The sequence below is a fragment of the Manacus vitellinus genome, unplaced genomic scaffold (genome assembly GCF_001715985.3).
Source record: "Manacus vitellinus isolate BGI_N305 unplaced genomic scaffold, ASM171598v3 scaffold_36_pilon, whole genome shotgun sequence".
NCBI classification, from domain to species: Eukaryota; Metazoa; Chordata; class Aves; order Passeriformes; family Pipridae; genus Manacus; species Manacus vitellinus.
The window spans coordinates 2176698-2196322 of record NW_021940508.1 but is presented as its reverse complement, the minus strand read 5'-3'; the positions used below and the strand labels follow the sequence as shown (position 1 = coordinate 2196322).

The 19625-nt window shown below is 45.8% G+C and overlaps 1 protein-coding gene across 1 annotated transcript; it reads left to right on the top strand.

The window, feature by feature from the left end:
- Positions 1-6488: 6488 nt before the first annotated feature.
- Positions 6489-17898, top strand: ISL1 (ISL LIM homeobox 1). The gene is given in 7 exon segments (XM_029961549.1): positions 6489-6626; positions 7526-7715; positions 10637-10799; positions 10801-10894; positions 12830-13119; positions 14517-14684; positions 16887-17898. Coding segments are annotated over 7 exon segments (1050 nt in total). The 5' UTR covers positions 6489-6598; the 3' UTR covers positions 17004-17898.
- The last annotated feature ends 1727 nt before the right edge of the window (positions 17899-19625 follow it).

Genomic DNA, 19625 nt, shown 5'->3' with positions numbered 1-19625 from the left:
GCAGGGATATTCATGTGAATACACCAAAATTGTGATATCTATGTACACTGAGTTCTAACTTTTCCATGTTTGGACTTTGTCTCCTTTTTGGGTCTCCCTACTACTTCTCTAGTCATCAATTTTGGAAGATTTATCTGCACGTTCTAAGCAATAATAACTAATTTAACTAGGCATAATTTTTTGTTTACACATATCGTCTCCCTTCGGCTGATTAACCTGACCTAACACGCAGATAACTACGTGTGTTTGATTTTAAAACGTACATAATATTTTTTGGATTTGTTTGCAGCTGTCAATTTTATTTCACTCATTTAAGAAGCAATAAATATACCTCCCAATGACCGAAGACTGGTGGTATATCCTTTGCTGCCTAAAGTAGCTCGCTGCCCATAAAACAAGTGGATTACCGATCGTCAAACTTAGTTTCTTCTAGTTGCTATATTTCTTCATTTATTTAGTGTTCGCTGCCGTTGTTTGGTCTAGTTTTTTGTTTTAGTTTGGTTGGGGGGGTTGGTGGGTTTTTTGGGTGTTTTTTTGCATCTCCTGAAACCCCGTTGCGAAGGTCAGCGAGGCGCCGGGGAGGAAAGAGAGCCTCTCAGAAAGACAGCAGGGCAGCGCCTTCCGTACAGCAGAATTCAGAGTTAGTGAGACACTGCAGCCGCTGCCACCAACTGGGTAGGAGCGAGGGTGGCACCGGCGAGCGCTTCACCGCATTCGAGGGAAGGCGCCTTCGCTCCGCCAGGAACGGTCTTTCGGACAGTGGCCGCACGCGAGGGGGATCGCGGCTCTGCCCGCCGCCGCCTCCTCCTCGCCCCGGCCCCTCGGGCCCGCTCAGCCGGGCGCCCTGTTGAGGGGCTCGGCCGGAGAGCGGAGCTCAGCAGAGGGGAGTGGATCCACCCTCTCTTGCTTCCCGGCCAGGCGCGCTCTGCCGGTGTACCGGGGTGCACTCTGGCCGGGACCGGGCGTGCCGGGGCCGGGCGTCCTCCCCCTGCCCCGCAGGCTTCGCGGTGGTCGCGGGCCCCGACAGCACCGGCCCCCGGCGCCCGCCTCGGCTGCTGCTCGCCCTGCCGTTTATGGTCACTATTGTTGATGAGGAGGACGTTATTCATTATTTAGGGGGCGGGGGGGGGGTGTTGGGTTTTGGGGTTTTTTCCCTTTCTAAAGCCGCATTCCAGACCCGGGGGTTCTGGGCTGGTTTCCTGAGACGTGTAGAAGCGATTATTGTAGCGGCCCTAAGATAGGATGAAGGTATTTTGGAGAGGAAAATTTCCCATGGGAATCAGCCTGTTTACGAGAGGGTAGGATTGAGGTGTCCCCTATGCATATTTATGGGAGGACAGACTCGTGGGGGTCAGGGTTATCCCGCTGCTTCCCATCTCTCCCGCCAGTCTGATTCCCGACGTGGGACGTGAGCCCTTTGGGACCCGCGCGGGGCCGGGCTCGGGTCATTGCCTCCCCTCACGGCCCACACAGCCCCCATGAGCAGCGGGGGAAACGAAAGGGTCCGATCACTCCGGCGGGACCCCCAACAGAGCCGGGACTTGAAAGCGGGCCTGAAACTCCCTCGCTAACCAGAAATTTCTGTTCACCACGGAGACAAAATCGCCGCTGTATTTCCTGTCCTCGAACACTTCCTGACACGGGGAAGATAACAAAGGGGAAAGTTTAAAGTAATAAATATACCCGATCTGCTTCGCTCCTCTTGTGCGTTCGGGGCTGCCGGCGCTAAGGCCAGGCAGCACGCGACAGAAGAGAAACTGGGCTTTTCCAGTCCTCGGCCCGACCCACTCTCGGACATCTTCTTAACATCTTTTAGGGATTTCCCTCACCCCAGACTTTTGGGGTGTGTGTATGGGGGGGAGGGTGTTTGTGTATTTACATTAACTTCCAGAGACCTCGCTCCCCTGCTTACACTACCCATGACAGTGTGTCCATTTCCGACTGGATGAAAAAATGGGGCCAGTGATGCCGGTCAGTCCTGTGGTGACACTCTGAGTGTTACTGAACTCCGAGAAGGCTCTAGGAGAGAAAGGATGGCTGCTTTCTGCCTTTTTTTTCTTTTTTCTTTTATATATATTTTTTTTTAATTAAGCGGTAGCGGGATTTAATAAGCGAAATTGCATTATTAAACTCGGGAAGGTTTCCTGGGCGCGCAGAAGCCCACTGACAGGTTTTCTTCTGTTTTGATAGATTTAGTGCTGTTATGGTACACTTCTCCCTCACATGCAGTAGCTGAGACTCGAAGATTAAAGATCGCACACCTCTAGATGAGTCAAAGCCTGCATCCCGGAGCAGCTAATACATTTTGTGATTGATTTCTCCGCTTGTTTCCAGTTTCAGCCTTGCGCGAGACCTCTTCGTCTCTCGGCACATCGCACGGGCTCCTTGCCGCATTCCGCAAGACAGCGAGGGGAAACCCGAACCTCTGGGAACCTCAAATCCAGGCTCTTCTTGCACAGCATCTTTTTGGTCCAAAGCTCCTCAAGAGAAGTTTTAAGCCAGAGCTGACGGAAAGAACCTTTCTGCGTGCCCGAATGGCGAAACTGCGCTGAGCCACCGCCATGTCGTGGGACAAAAATAGCCCTCTCGACCGGAGCCGGAGGCGCGCTGCTTCTGTGGCCAGGTCACCTGCTCAAAGCCCCGGGAGGGTAAACGCGACAAGCCCCGGCGGGGCGGACAAGGAGCCCCTGATGCCCCGTTCCCACACGACGCTCGGCCGCCGCACCCTGGTACTGCCTCAGCCCCTAGCAAGGGCATCTCACCCATGCCCTAGCGAGCCCACTGCCTCTCATCTGAAACCAGCAATACCTCTAATAATTTCACGAAGCTGATTTTTTCCTTCTTTTTTTTTTTTTTTTTTCCCTTCCCTAGGAAGCCATCCTGGTTTTCGCCACTAAGCAAATGCAGGACAGAATTTATAGCGGTGCTTTAAGGGACGGAAAGGGTTAATCGCCGCTGTCGGTTTTTTTTTTTTTTAGTCTTTTTTTGCCCCCGTTCCCTTCCCTCGAACGCATATAATCTCATTTGAGCCCCTCAACGTGATGAAAGCTGTTGATTGCTGTGTAGAGTCACCGACTTTTAGCAGGCTCTCCCAGCCCCCATCCCAAAAATAAATAAATACGAAAAGGGAGAAAAAAATACGTATATTTTCGGAAGTGTCTCAAATATGTACAAATCCCATTTTATGTCTTCCCATTCATGTGTATATTGATATCATAAAAGATAAATCCTTCAGCAGGATTTTTCTCTCAATACCTTATTCATTGAAACTGGCAGTTCCACTCATTATTCCACTCCCTTAAACCCGATTCTGATGTCGGCTAAATATAGAGCTTCGCCTTACTGGGAACGCGAATCGAATACACAGTAAGCAAATCAGTAGCACAGGAGGGGGAAAAAACCCTTGATCAAAGCCCTCCTTTTCTTCCCAATCCTGGTTTGTTGGGGCGGAGACAGGTTTCTCGCTTATTGCACATCATTTCCAAAGATCAAGCTTAACATGCAGTCGTCTCTTCCAGAAGTAGTAGTTAAACCAAAAGTTATGGGGCGGGGGTTAATAGAATTACAGACTGAATTATTTTCAAACAAGGGTGTAACGGTGAAAAATAAGGTGTGTTATTTCAAAGCTGGGAGGAGCTGTACTTTAATCAGGTCAAATTTTCAAAAGATGTACAAACATCCAAGGGGAAAAAAAATGCATAAGATGCCGTGCGGAAAAATACCTTCCATCTTTCAGTCTTGGAAAACCCTGGGATTTTTTTTTTTCCCTCAGTCATTGAGGTGAATTTTTTTTATTTTTTTTTTTAAATTACTCGGACCTTTTTCCAGCTCGCAGCGCGTGAGGTCACCCTGGGGGGGGTTGGTATGGGAGGAAGGGGGGGCCTGAGCATGCCCATGGGGAGGGTTTGGGGGGGGTGACATTTGCAGAGGGGAAGAAACACAAAAGGTCTGACACGGGCCCACCGCGCGGGGCCGCGGTCGGTCGCCCTCGGCCAGCAGAGGTCGCCGCGGTCTCTGCGCGCCCGGAGCGGGAGAGGCCGGTCGGGCACCGCGCTGTGCCCGCGGAGCGCAGCCCCCGCCCGCAACGCAAAGCACAGCACCGCAGCCGGAGGCAGCGGGGCTGCGGGGGCACCGGCAGGCACGGGGCGCGGCGCTGACCTCCGGCCCAGCCCGACCCGACCCGGCCCGGACGACACTGCAGCCCGCCAATTTGAGTGAAATTGGCCAATTACTAGCGATTTGCCCCAAACACGTGCCAGGCTGACCGAAGCCGCCACTCTTGGCAGTCGTTCGTCATAACTGTTTTTTTTGTTTACTCGGTTAACACAGAGAATTATAACTGTTATTCTTGTACCTAATTACCTGGGTATACATAATTATACGTATGCCTAGTTTTATATATATATATGTATATATACATATATATATATATGTATGTATATACGCACACACATGTACACTCCCCCCGAACACTTATATGTATATCGTCAGTTTCTTGGGTGTGGAAGTGATCACCTATCAGAGTTGCATTTCCCACTGTTTATTTAAACGTTGAATATGTAAATTTACTGTGTGCGCGTGTTTACAACCCTGTCTTTACCTCCTGAAACTATCTTGAGATCATTTCAAGGCAGTTTAGTTATCTCCACAAGTGGCAACGCTGAATCCCACTTCTTGTTTGAAATAAACCTGGAGGGTGTGTTTGTCCCCTCAGCTTGAGAAAGGAAAATATCTTGCAAAGTTAGGAAACCGAGAAGGTCCGTTGTTTAGTAGCTGTCTCATTAGCAAATGCGAGTTTCAGAACTATTTCTTGGCTGTTTCATTTCAATCAGATTTCTCCTAGGTAAATTATTCTGCATGAATATGGCTTTGCCTCTCTTACACCCAAACTCAGGTGCCTTTTAAAAACATAGGACATTGAAAACAAATATATTTTCCTGACGCATAGTGATTGGAGGGCACTTCTACACTACGTTGTTGAGGGCGGTGTAACAGTCCATATGGAACAGAAGACAAAAATGGCATCTAAACAAACTCAAAAGGAACGTTTAAATCCCGGGGTGGAGAGGGTGGGTGTCAGAAGGGCATGGGGCGGACACGCTCGGGAACGGGTACAGTTCCGCACACGGACTAAAGGACAGGCACCGACTAGCCGAACCGGAGCCTGCCCTTTGAAAAACACACACAAAGAAATCAGTGCCCACGGGAAAGCTGCATTTTGCCTGGTTTGGGAAACTTTCATGTAACTGCCCGCTGGAGTCCGAGGTGCGCCGTGCGCCCCTGAGCAGCCGCGGTCGCGGACACCGCACCGCACCGCACCGCGCTTGGCCGCGGCTCTCGGCTAAAGGAATCCCCACATCGCCTCCAGGGAGCAGCGCTGCAGATCCTTTCTAACAGCAAGTCTGCATCTTCTCTCCACACCTTTTTTAATAAGAATTTTAAGGGATCCTCCTTGGGGAAAGGCAGAAGTTCTTGAGAGACAATTTCAGGTAAATATTTGTACCTCCTTCGATCTTGTATTCAACAGAAATACATGAAGATTTTATCCGCGGTTTTAAGAGAAAAGGAGGCTGGAGGGCAACCTCAAATCGTCCCATCTCTCGGCTGGGGCCATGCCCAGCCAGCCCACCCTGCCCTCCCTCGGGGAGCTCGGGGCAGTTCCGCCTGGCCAAACCGGAGCGCGGAAAGATAAACGTTACATAAGGAAACAATTGGGCTAATACCACAACTAAAAATAATATATGTACATATATGTGTGTGTGTGTGTGTGTATATGTATATATATGTATTTATGGAAATGGTACACACGGTATGGCAAACCCGGCGGGGGGGGGAGGGGGGGGGAAGGGATGAAGGAGCCCGAGAGGGGGCTCGGGGAAAGAGCCGAACGAAAGGTGTAACAGGAGATAAGCAGTGGAGATGGAGGAAGAAGCGAACATGAAGAAAAGTAAAAAGGAGGAAAAACACAAATAAGGAGCCGGGGAAAAGTTGCCCGGGCGAACCCGAGCCGGGCCCGCGGGCGCCGCCAGACGCCGAAACACGATAATGGGGGGGGGCGGCTGCGCCCCGCCGCCCGCCGCCAATGGGCGCGCGCGGCGTGACGTCCCCGCGCGTGACGTCGGGCCAATGGCGAGAGGGCTGAGTTGGAGCAGAGAAGTTTGAGTAAGAGATAAGGGTGAGGCGAGTGCCCGCAGCCGCCAGCGCCCAGCTCGCACCGCCGCGCCTCCGCAGCGCCACTGCACCGCACCGCCACCGCACCGCGCCCGCACAGCGCCGCTACCGCGCCGCCACCGCACCGCTGCCGCTCCGCTCCGCGTGGCCGGATCCCGCCGCGCCCCCGCGCGCGCCCCGCACCGCGCGCCCCCTGCGCTCTCCGCAGCCCTGACAGGGTCTCCCCACGTCGGTGGTGTTTTGTGCCGGTTTTTTTTTTCTTTTTTTTTTCCCCCCGGTTTCGATTTTTTTTCTTTTTATTATTACTACTACTTTTTATTTTTTTTTATTTATTTTTGTTTTTTAGCGACAGCTCTCAAACCTACTTTGGGGTCTTAAAACGAAACCGTACACCATTTCACTGTGGACATTACACCCTCTTTCAGATATGGGAGACATGGGAGACCCACCAAAAAGTAAGGCGGAATCTTTACCGTTGTTGGAATAAATGTGCTGTCTATTGTAACCGTGTCAGGCAGGCGAACTGCTAAAGTGCTGAACTTCATTTGAATGGTAGAGAAGGTGCCTTTGTTGCCATGCCTGCATGCTTGCTCTGTTTTAACGTCGTAGCGTTATATGTTAACAGCCTGGGGTCCTGCTCTCTTTTAAAGTTTGTGGAGCAGACAGGATTTTAATGGGATCTCCAACCACGGAGCCTTAAGTTCTTCTTGTGGTAAGACTGCGGTGAGGCTGACTATCCAGCACCTACTCGGTCTAGGGTAGTTAGCATTAGACTTACGAAAAAGAGCAAGTGACAACCGTAATGATGCTTGTTCTTGCTAGAAGCCTCGACTCCCCTCTTCTGAGGGAGAAGGCTGAATGGGAAGTGCACGCAGCCATGCTTCATCGTTTTCAGTCACAGCCTCTTAAAATATGAAATAATACACATAGCTGCTCTCCTCGTAAGGCAGGGCATTCAACCAAGCAAATAATAAAATAAAAATAAAACAACATGGGAGTTTGGAGTTTTGATTCCATGCAAGGCTTGTGAAATGAGGACCTTCACCCCAAAGACTCTTCACATTTGTGTTTTAACATATGTTCCGCCTCCTTTCTAAACGAGGCAAGGTTTTGATGGCACACTTCAGTTATCATCCAAAAGTGCAATACAAAAAAACCCGAAACCCAAGACCAACAAACCCATTAAAAAAAACAACCAAAACCCCACACAAAATCCCCCAAAACAAACAAAAAAAGGTAAAAACCAAACAAGAACACTCCCAGAGTACGCTTTATAAGGGAATGGCATTAAAAGTGTGTTTATCTCTGTAGGAGAGTAAACGGTTAGTCAATCATGTATTTATTTTCATTTCAGAAAAACGTCTGATTTCCCTATGTGTTGGTTGCGGCAATCAAATTCACGATCAGTATATTCTGAGGGTTTCTCCGGATTTGGAATGGCATGCGGCGTGTTTGAAGTGTGCAGAGTGTAATCAGTATTTGGACGAGACCTGTACGTGCTTTGTTAGGGATGGCAAAACCTACTGTAAAAGAGATTATATCAGGTATGCCACTTATGTTAATTCTTCGGTGAGATTTTATAGTGTTTAATTCTTTGGTGAGATTTTATTTTTATTTTTAACTTTATAAATTTGACAGACACATTAAGAGGAAAAATTGTGAGGAAGAGGGTAAAAGACAATTCGTATATTTTTAAGTGGTTTCCCATAGATAGAGCGGCAAGGAGAAAAGGTAGTCGTGAAGTTTTTTATTCCTTAAATTCAAATGCAAATTTCTGTATAAACAAAACCAGGTTCGAGACTGTGTAGGATCTTTCTGAGGACTTTGTCAAGGCAACCTCTGATTCTAACGAAATGGGAAATCATAGATAATGGATATTTTTAACCATGTAGATATTATGAGCAACATAGAAGTGATTACTTTCTAACACAACCTGAGAAAAGCATCCCTCTGTGTTTTTGCAAAGGCATAATGGCATTCATAAGAAAGGCTCTTCAATCACGTATGCCGCAAAAATAAATACACGGGTGAAAAAAAAAATCTTAAACCAGGCCTGTCTAAAACAGAAAGCAAAAGGAAAACAGAAACAAACCCCAAATTTCCTTCATATTGAAGTTTCCTTTTATGGCGATGTTAAAACCTAGACTAAAATGTTTCTTAGCTAAAATAACTGACATTTAATCTTTTTAAATATTAACCCCTTTGGTGATATCTGACTGCCTTTGCTTTCTTATCTTATCTGTACTGATGAATTAGACAGACCAGATCAAATTGCCCATCATCTGTTCGTGAACAATTGGGTATATTTAGATAATGGAACCGCTTCCTTCCTCACATTAAAATCTGGTAACTGATAAAATGTGAACGTTGCCAATCCTGACACTATAGAGAAACCAAAGCAGGAATTTCGAGTGTGTTTATTATTTGTGCTCCTGGCTCATGCTGATCCATTTCAGTGTCACCTACCGGGTTTGCCAAATCAGAAGTTTGCATGACACTGTGGTATGAAAAGTATTTTTTTCTACAGAAAGTTTTGGAAGCAAGTCTCCGAGACACCTAAAATATCGTCTGATTTCTGTGTAATTCTGAACTGAAATAAACCCCTTTACTCTTTCCTGCTCCAGTGCACAATTTATAAACAGACCATTCCTTCAAACCATTGTGAGATTATTCTCTAAGTTCTATAATGATGAAAACCAGAGCTTTTAAGCTTTATTTATTTATTTATTTATTCATTCATTCTTTACTTTTAAACGAACTTTGGAGCCATTCTTTTAAGTGTTGTCCTTTCACTGATTTCAAATGAAAGGAAAACGTTTGGACTGAATTGTGTTCACTTACCTCCTGATAAAACTCAGCGGGAGAAATTTAAGCAGAAAAAAAAATGCTGCTCTATTAAGTTAATATGGAATACATTTAATTCTCTACAATTTAAAAAGGAAGATGTATGTTACATGCAAGGTGACTTTGAATTAGACCGTGAGCCAATCTATAGTTGTCAATCCTGTGGGCAACTACGGCAACTTTTGTACATATGAATGCACATGCTTTACGATCACTCTGTTCTTTTGCTGTCTAGCTGTTTGTTTGGGGTTTTTCTTCTCAAGACTATAATTTGGATATATGTAGCTCTGAAAATAGGACTAGCACGTCTTTATAGCCGTAGCAGCTAAAGAAGTATTTAAATAACATCTGTACCCACATGCATGTTTTACAGACTGTATCTCCAAGGAAGTATACTGGTGAGGAAATGAATGGGAATAAATATTAGCTTAGTTTTAGGAGCAGTTTTCACAGTTCTCTGGATCGTGAGCATGCATATGTGCGTATATCCGTACATTTGCAGAAAGATGTTAATTTTACATCGTATTAAGAAGGCTGCTGGCTAAAGAGCACTCGTTGGGAGCCAAAAGACTGCAGTGCTAGACACCCGAATTGGAGGATTTTCTCGTGTTTATCTACTGATGGGTGAACTGCCCCGCTTTCCTCCACGGGAGACAAGGAGCCCGCCATCCACTCCAGAAACGTATTATTTGTCTTGTGGGGCTGTCAGCAAGGAGCTGCCCTCTCATTCCTGCGGGAAAGCTTGAGCCCCAGCTCAAGGTGGGAGCGTCAGGAAGAGGGAAAACAGGGCAAGGAGGCTAAGGAAAGGGACAGGCTGCAAAGCCAGAGCACCCAAACTGCCTTTTAGTTGGGGAGAGAAGTTACACTACTATATATGTGAGCCTGAGGAGACGTGTGTATGCTTATATTGTTGTATCAAATTAACCTGGTGAGAGAGGATGAGGGGAAGAGGCCGTGCGCTGGTAGTCTCCCCTGCCGTGTCCCAGAGGCTAAGCTAACGGCAGTCCAGGCACACATCAAGCGGTACAAGTCCTGAGTGGGTTCCGCGCAAAAAAATACGGCAGTTTGGTGAGGCTGGCAGGTTTGTATGTGTGGAGTGCATGGCAGCTTTGGCAGCGTCGCCTTTCCGTGGTGTGCCCGGGTAGTCCAGCTCAGTCCCAGGCCAGTTTAGGTCAGGTGAGGAGGCAGGGAGAGGACAGTAACGGCCCCACTCCCGCTTCAGCCCGGGCGCTGGGACAGCAGGGAGAGGTCGGATCTCCTCGGGAACCAAAGGAGTCATTGTTTTTTTCTTCTTACACCTTTGCCTCACCACTCTTCTCTTCCACCGTTGCTTTCGGGCCCCCTCTACCTTTTACGGCATGGGGATCAGCGCACGGACAGCAAACGAATCCGGCTTATTCCTTTCCTCTTCTGGTTTCTGTATTTTTCGTGCTTTTTAAAGAAGTGGATTGCGTGTGGCGCGTCTACGCGGGGCCAGGGGCTGCCCACGAGCGGGAGTGAAAACCTCTTTCTTTTTTCCTTTCCTTTCTCCCTCCCGCCCCTTCCCTACCCTCCCCTTCCCCCTCCCGTGCTCTCCCTCCTTCCCTTCCTTCTCTTTCTTTCTGGGCTGGGCCCTGCTCAGGTTATACGGCATCAAGTGCGCCAAATGCAGCATCGGCTTCAGCAAGAATGACTTCGTGATGCGCGCCCGCGCCAAGGTGTACCACATCGAGTGTTTCCGCTGCGTGGCCTGCAGCCGCCAGCTCATCCCAGGCATGAATTTCGCGCTGCGGGAGGACGGCCTTCTTCTGCCGGGCGGACCACGAACGGTGGTGGAGCGGCCAGCTGGCGGCGAGGGACCTCTCGAGCGCCCCTGCACCCGCCCGGCCGCTGCAGATTGGCAGGTTTACCGCCCGCGCCCAGTCGCCGCGGGAGCCCGCGGGTTTGGCGACGCCCGGCCCCGCGCTGGGCGCAGGGAGAGCTCCATTTGCTCCCACAAGGCCGCACCTCCTCGGAGAGGCGCACGCGCGGCGACGTGTCCCCACGCCCTGGCTCCGCGGGTCCTGCTTTTGCCGGCGAGAGAGCGCCGCTTTCGCGGCACGCGTGAAGGCGGGACACGCTGCGGAGGGCCGCACCCCCGCTCTTCCTGCCCCCAGCGCGCACCGCGTGCAGGAGTCCTCCGTCACCCTCCCGAGCCCTGAGCCTGAGCCTGAGTCGGAGAGGGACGGGCCCCTGCGGCGAGCAGGTCTACGGCAAAGCGCCGGCCGATCTCTCGGCCGCCTCAGGAGCGTGTGTAGGAGCCGTTCTGAACGCTGGAGGAAGTGGGGTTCTAAAAGAGATAGACTTCATAAGTACAGGCGAGCGCTTAGGCTGTAATTTAAAACTGTCAACAAGCTAATTTTCGGTAATTGTCTTTTAAAGTGACTCTGCCTTCTTGAAACGTTTCTCGTGTTTTGATGAGAATTTCATCTCAAAACTCAGCCTAGTAACTTCAGAGTCGCCCCACCTTACAACTTCATTCACACTTGTAGTTCTCGACGTGGCACGTCAGCTACTCAGAGACTCTTAGTTTTAGGAAGGGACATGTCTCTGAGGCAAACTAGGCTGGACGATACAAGGTTGGCCGGCATTATTGCTGTGCGTGTAACTGTATCTCGGAAGGTTATTTGCAAAGTTTAGCTATGCTAAAACAGGCTCGTTTCCCTCTTCTGAGCTGCTTTCGGGTAACTTATCTTTATATAGGAAGAAATAATCCTGTACCTTATCAGGGCACAATTCTAGAGAGATTGTGCTCCCTATAGCGTGTTTGTGCATGTCTCCGAAAGGCTTATTGTGTCGGCAGGTATAATACTGATAAGATTGGAAGCCTTCGTAATGTCTTCATCGCATCTGCTGATGTATTGTTATACTCAGAGAAATCGGAACCCGACTGTACAAAAGCAAGCACCTCAGAATGTTAGCTAAACAGTTTTAGGGGGGAAAAATAGCAGTGTTTTTATTTTTCCCTTGACTGGGTCAATTTACACCTACATAGCTACAGCTACACAACGCACAGAAGAACGGCAGAATTACAGGAACACTTTTAGCTCTTGATGTGATGCTACCCGTAGGTTTGCATTTCTTGGCCGTTTCCACGAGTTGCTGGGCTTGCTCTCCTTTTTAAAGACTCAGACAAACTTTTTTTAAAAAAAATTATTCTTCTTAAGTCTAAACAAATTCACCAAGCACCTCCACTTTCTAAGATAGATGCCATCCTCCGTGCTTTGGTATATAGGGCTCTCACAAGCTTTTCCTCCATGGCCTTGGTGCAGAGGATTTCGCTTGTTTTGCTTTGATTTGGAAGCATCAAACCACCGGGAGCTATTGCACGTTATGGCGGCTTCTGGCTAAACTGAGCTAGATTCACTATACAAGAAGCAGACCCGAATTATGATTAATTTAAGAAGTATTCGTTATTAATTTTTGGCCCAAAAATCTGGTTCGGTGATTTGTCAGGAGATAAACACACTCCTTTCCTAGCACGCATACACCTTAGCAAACTCACCCTCCCCTGTCAAGTCTCATACAGGTTCAAGCTTCTGTCATTAAGGGTTTTAGGGGGGTGGTTTGTTTTTGCAAATTAATTATCTGAGGAGTCAGAAATGTCAGTCACTCCACCAGCGCATAAAGCAGAGGAGTCTGCAGCAGCTCCGATAGATCTGAGTGTTTGAATGGCCTTTGAAAGAGGGTTCATCACCCCCCCCGGCCCCCTCCCCCTGTCCCACAAGCTTAGATTCATAGTCTCCGCAGACTCCCTGCTCCCTATTCATGGGGATCCTGTTCCTCCCTTCCCCTACAGCAGAACCTATCTCTGCCAGACAGCCAGCTCTGCGGCCCCACGTCCACAAGCAGCCCGAGAAGACCACCCGAGTCCGGACTGTCCTTAATGAAAAACAGCTTCACACCTTGAGGACCTGCTACGCTGCCAACCCCAGGCCTGACGCCCTCATGAAAGAGCAACTGGTAGAAATGACTGGCCTCAGCCCGAGGGTCATCAGGGTTTGGTTTCAAAACAAGCGATGCAAGGATAAAAAAAGGAGCATTATGATGAAGCAACTTCAGCAGCAGCAACCCAATGACAAAACTGTAAGTGGCTTCAGCTTCTGTCCATGTTCTACCTTAACTGCCAAGGCGAAACGCCTGGGATACGTTCTGTTCGGACAGCCTCAGGGCTCGGTTTGATGCTTTTGATTTTTTGCGAGCTCCCTTAAAACAAAGAAAACGATACCGCTTAGCTGTTACCGTTTGTTTCTGTTGTCAGCGCAATCGAAACAGACCACAGAAAGGAGCAGATACAGGCTGCTCACGCAAACCCATCTCTTTTGCGGGGCTAAAAGATACGCAGTGGTTTAGACTAACTTCTCTGCAGCATGAATTGTAACCTGCAGAGCTCATGGGATGTATATCAGCTTTGTGTAATGCTGATACTGCAAAAGCAAAGGACTCCTTAAGGGGAAAATAATGCTTTTGCCCCCTTCCCTCGTTTAAAACAGAAGTAAATCCAGCAGGGGGAAAAAAAGTTAAAAAAGAAGACGGATAAAAGGCAATTTAGATGTGTTTTTCTTAGCACATTATATACTACAGGATGTATAGGTGTGTGTTTGTCAGTGCACTTACTGTAGAAAAAGACAAATGCAATGCAAATTTTTCAGAATTACCATACTGTTTACAAGTTAATTTATAGATAGTTTTATATATTTTGAGTCCTTGCCTGTGGACATAGGCGTGTGTGATGCAAACGAGCAGAAAGTCGAACAAATTTTCTCCATTTTAAGCCAATTTTTTTCTTTCTGTTGTCGCTAGTCCACTTGAAGAAGAGTCTGTTACTCTCCCTGTGTATATATTGACTGACCTGAGAATGACTATTAATCCATAAGGCTGCCTAGTTAAGTGGAATTTAAGGAGTTTCATTTTACCCTGTTGGAATGCAATAAAACACGGTGTTATTAACTCGCCTGAACAATCTATTCGTCGAGGCTTGGAGTTATGTTGTACACTGTGCCTGCACCATAGGGCATACTGGGAGGGCTGTTTTGTTTTGTTTGTTTGTTTATTAAGAGCGCGGTAATGACGTACCCCAGTGGATGTCGTGCAGCGGATATACGATCTAGTTAAGGTCATGCAGAACAAAACCAGCCTGGATGCGACATAGGAAGGGAGCATAATTAACCGTTTCTTGTTCTGAGACGTGCATCGGCAGTCGAGATACAGAATGCTCAGGTTTAAGGAAGCTTAGGACGGAGGGAGTATGCCTTGAGACGAATAGGAGCATTAAAGGGAAAGAAAGTAAACTTCCACCGTGATAAATGCAGCGGGTAGAAACAGGCTGACCTAGAGTAGAATACAGTAAGACATTCACAGCAGATTAACAAAGCAAATACAAGAGACCGTATAGATAAGATAGAAAGCAGTTTATTGACTCAGCACTTATATACAATGAAGTTAATCAAGCTCATTAACATCTTTTGCTGGGCTGTTTACAGAATATCCAAGGGATGACAGGAACTCCTATGGTGGCTGCTAGTCCGGAGAGACATGACGGTGGTTTGCAGGCGAACCCCGTGGAGGTGCAGAGTTACCAGCCGCCCTGGAAAGTACTGAGTGACTTCGCGTTGCAGAGTGACATAGACCAACCTGCTTTTCAGCAACTAGTAAGTGTCGGTTCCCAGCCGGTATCAGGGGCAGAGCAATCGGGGATTCATTAAAAGTGTTGGATGCTCTCAGTGAGACGAGCAATCCACACTGGCTGGGTTTTCCCGAAATTACAAGGTGAACATGATAGCACCTGTAAACATGGAGAATTGAATTGATATCATAGGGGTTGATGCAAAATCTACCTTAGCGTACAGCAGAGCTCTTGTGGGGTTGACTGCGAGTTTGGATAAGGCCTGAGCCAGGTCTGAGAATAAGTCAGCTTTCACACTCCTAAAAACTGACAGCACCTCATCCAGAGAACTAAAACATTCTTAACACGTCACTTAATTGTACTTACATTTGTGAAAGCAGTTTATAAAATTTGCCCCTCCCCACTTTGGGCCAATTTTGCCTTTATGCCATAGGCTGAATTTTAAATACATGATTGCAATGTCAGCCTGGGCCCTTGTTTGGTCACACAAATATCAGTCACTTAATTAAAATTTTGAAGTCCTTTTAAGCATGTTTCTCTAGATATAACTTCATATATCTACATACACAAACAAATATACATATATATAACTTATTTAAAATGTTGTCCTTTGAACAGGAAATTGCTAGTATGTATTCAGGTGAAAAATTCAAGCACTATAATAAACTACCGTAAGCCGAAAGAAAACAGACCTTTTAGAATAAATTCTGTTCTTAACTCCCTTCCTTATGCCTACGTCACTTGGCAGCTCATATGGGACCATATCATCTACAATACTTAGGCCCAACCAGGTGAATTAAGGACAGAAGTTCAACCTTAACTCAGTTTCCTGGCCTAAATGTGTTAAAACCAGATCTTTAAAATAATAAGGTACGTTGTGTATGGTATTTCAATAATTCAAAATAGTAGTTATGAAAAATTAACATATAAACCCTTTTATGATCTGTTGCACATTTTTTTCTTACAAGAAATGATGCAAGATAAAGGTTTGTAGCTGAATCTAGCACTGTGTTCAAATCTTTTTGGTTTAGTACCATCCTCTCTTGCAGAATCACTTTTCTTTCGCCCAACAACAGTCTGCAGTTTATTTCCCTTGCTGGCACACTGTGCTGGCTCAGGGAAATATAGCATAGCAGCAGGGCTATTTGCATCCTCTTACATCTAGAGCAACCCTTGTTTTTCCTGCTTTAATCAAGCCGTCCATCAGACAGGAGGAAAAATTATCTCCTTCTCTTGCCTTACTTTCCTGTGCCTTAACAGAAAATGAGACTTTAGAAATCTTTGATGGCAGTGAGTTCAAAAACAGAGGAAAAAAAAGGCAGAAGAGAAGATGGGTAATCCAAATACACATACGCTTAAAGGCAGATCATTAGATTGACAGATTAATATTAATAGACATTCGACATAATTTGTGATACTGAAAAGAGTTAAAATAAAGAATAGTGGATGAAAGAGTTCATCCACTGTTCAAGGCACCGTCTCTAATCTGGAAAGGCCTTCCTTAATCACAGGATTGGCCAGCTAAATAGGTGCCAAAGAAATGCTTTTGGACTAGCAAAGCTCCACCCTTCAAATCATGCCTTTTCCGGATGCTGCTCCTAAACTAACGGGAGCAGCGGGGCACATTAGGATGAAATAGTGTGACCTTTTTTATCAAACTGACTCTCATTAAGAAGAGATAGCACCCGCCTCAAATCACGAATGAAAGAGGATGGCTGGTTTCAAATGCCTTCTGCTCCTGGATGCTCCTTCCAGGTTTATTTTCGTATGTGCACAAAAGGGGAAAAAGGTAACCTTTCAGTTTCCTGTCAAGAAAACACATGCACTCCTAAATAATTGACTAGAACATCCTGTTGGGATTGCCACTCTTGCAACACAGGGAAGAAGACCTCATTAATAAGTTTGTTTGTTTATTTGCTTGATTTTTCAGTCTTCTTTTTTCCTTTTTTTTTTAATCTACTTTTTCTTGGTGATTTGGCCAAAGGCCTGAAAAGGGTTCCTGTGAAGTCAATGGGGAAGGGAAGCTAAACAGAGCAACCAGCAGTGACACAGCCTCCTGTGGAGATGTATCGGGCCATTCGGCTGCATGCCTTGTGTATTTATTTTTGTGTTCTTCTTTGCCTTTACCTGCTACTTTTGGTTGATTTTTACAGTTGTAGCAAAACTTCTTTTTCTTATTTTTCTTCTTTTTTTCCTTTTCTTTTTTTTTTTTTTTTTTTTTTGGCAGGTTAATTTTTCGGAAGGAGGACCCGGTTCCAATTCTACTGGAAGTGAAGTAGCATCAATGTCCTCTCAGCTGCCAGATACACCCAACAGCATGGTAGCCAGTCCTATTGAGGCATGAGGAACACTCATTCAGATTTCTGTTGTTGTTGTTTCTGCCCTTATCCTCATCCCGTTGGAGAGAGTGGGAAAGTGAACGTGTTGTGACTCCGAAATTTAGGGGGAAAGAATATTTAACAACCCTGTAAGAAACCTAGCAAGGAACTGTTCCATGAGATGAACGGAGTCATGTTTGAAAAGACAAGGTAATATGGTAGCAACACTGTGAAGACAATCATGGGATCTCACTAGAAAAAAATACTAAAAAGAACCACAAACCCCGCGCTTTTCAATGATCAGAGGAGGATCAAAAAGACGTTTTCCAAATGTAAAGGATTTGTACTTGTGGATCTCAAAAAAAAAAAATCTTTTCATTTGACTGCACATCTTAGGGAGAAACCAAGGTAGAGGGACTTTCTATCTGGTCCCTCCCAATCCGAATGGTGCTGTTTCAATATTGGGGATAGCCTTGCCAAAAGAAGCTCCAGTAGGTTTTCCATCATCAGGAAAGAGACGATTCAGCCCTGCACTGTTGAAAGATTCCTTGCAGGAAGGTGGAGCTGCGTTGGTTTGCAATGTTGTTTTTAGTTGACTCTTTAACAAGGGGTTGTTTCCTGGGTCTCTTCTAGCATGTCTGTAGCGGGGTTTTGGTTTTGTTTGGTTGAGATCCACCCCCTATTAAGTCTTAGATGATTAAAAATAGATTTTCGATTTCCTCTTTGAAACCAATTTATAAAAACATTGCAACAAGGTATACCTCTATTTTGCCACAAAGCGTCTCGGGATTGTGTTTGAAATGTGTCTGCCCAAGAACCTTCCCCTCCCCCAAAGATGTGTATAGTCATTGGTTATAAGGACTGTTTTTCTCTCTTTCTCTTTCTCTCTCACTCTCTAAAAAAAAAAAAAAAGAAAAAAGTAAAAAAAAAATAAGGTAAAAAAAAGGAAAAGCAAAAAGAAAAAAAATCACTCTTTTTGTTTGCTCTTGCATTGCAAAATTATAAAGTAATTTATTATTTATTATCGGAAGACTTGCCACTTTTCATGTCATTTGACTATTTTTTGTTTGCTCAAGTAAAAAAAAAAAAAAAAGAAAAAAAAAAGAAGAGGTTGTACCGTGGTCTTTGAATTATATGTCTAATTCTATGTGGGTTTTGTCCTTTTTCTTTCCTTAAATATGATGTGAAATAAAAGCGCCATATGTAGAATTATTATATCTTCAGGACTATTTCACTAGATAAGCGTTTGAAATAGAGAAAATAATAATAATATTAACATTAAATAATGAACAAAGTTCCCTCTTTTAAATATTTACAGGTTAGCAGTTAAAATACCTGAAATAAAATATTGCATGCAAAGCAGGTCGTTAGTGAATAAAAGGAGTGTGATATTTTATTGCAAGTATTAACGACCAGCTTGTAAATTTCCATTTCAACAACTGTATCAGGGCTAGTTGGATGCCTTAGCTTTCAATTGATAACGTTAGAAAGTCTCTTGTTCCTCCCCACCCCATCCCTTGCCCTTGAAAATGATATTACTCTAGGCATGATCTGACATAACGTTAAAACATCTAAAGAACTGGGAGCTCAGGCTTTTTGCTGAGTTCTACTATTTTTAAAGAAATAATAAAAAGAAAGTGCTGTATACCAAAGCCTCGTTGTTGAGATTGTTGAAGTGACCTGTGCTTTAAGTATAAGCTCCTGATAAAAAGGACGCTTTTTGCTTAACAAGTCAAGTATACCATTATTTATCAGTGTCTGCTGTCAAAACAATTAAATAATGCTGCAGGAGGAATAGTTGTGGGGATATTTCTGTCGGGGATATTGCTGTGAAATTGCACGAATATGTTCCTTATTTTCTGTCGACTTTCCTCTCTTCACTCCGTCTTTTATTCCTTTTTTAATTTGTGGGGCAGAGGGTGGTGAAAGCTCGAAACGTGGGCGATTTCTTGGGGAAAAGTTGAAAGAAGAAAAAAATGGGAAAGGGTTGTTTTTGCTCTAATCCAAGTGTGCTCCCTAGTGCTCCTGGGCAGCACAAGACAAAGGTTCGCTTCAAAACACCCTTAAGGACTGGAATATACAGAGATTTTTAGTCTGACAAAGACAAGTTGGTTTGCATGTCGGTTCCTCCAAACCCCAATGTTTTCTTAACATAACCTTCTTTTTCCTCCCTCCTCACCATCTCAGCCCACCCTGAGCAAGCTCAGCTATAGACAAACCATTTCGACAGTACAGAGAACATTAAAAAATGTTTAAAATCTAATACAAGGATTTCAGTCATCCTGATTAGAAACTGGATTCATTTTGTATGCTCAAGTGTAATACATTTTTGAGTACTTGATAAATATTTAAATAAATATGAAATCTACCTTAAACTGTGTGACCAGTAACCCTTGTGTTTTCATGCAGGATCAGAGGATTGGTACGGCGCTTCGGGGGGCGGGAGGGAGAAGGGGTATCATTTCTGCCCCGTAGTCTGACGTGTAAGTTGTCGGAGTCCCTCTTAATTGGGTGAGTTTGGAGACGCAGTCTCCGACTCGGGAGGGTCTGTAACTGGCGCTGGTAACGTGTAAGGGCAGGGCAACCCTGGAGCCTTTGCATTCGCCTCTTACCGCCGGGAGGCTTAACGCGTAGGTGGGAAGAGCGGC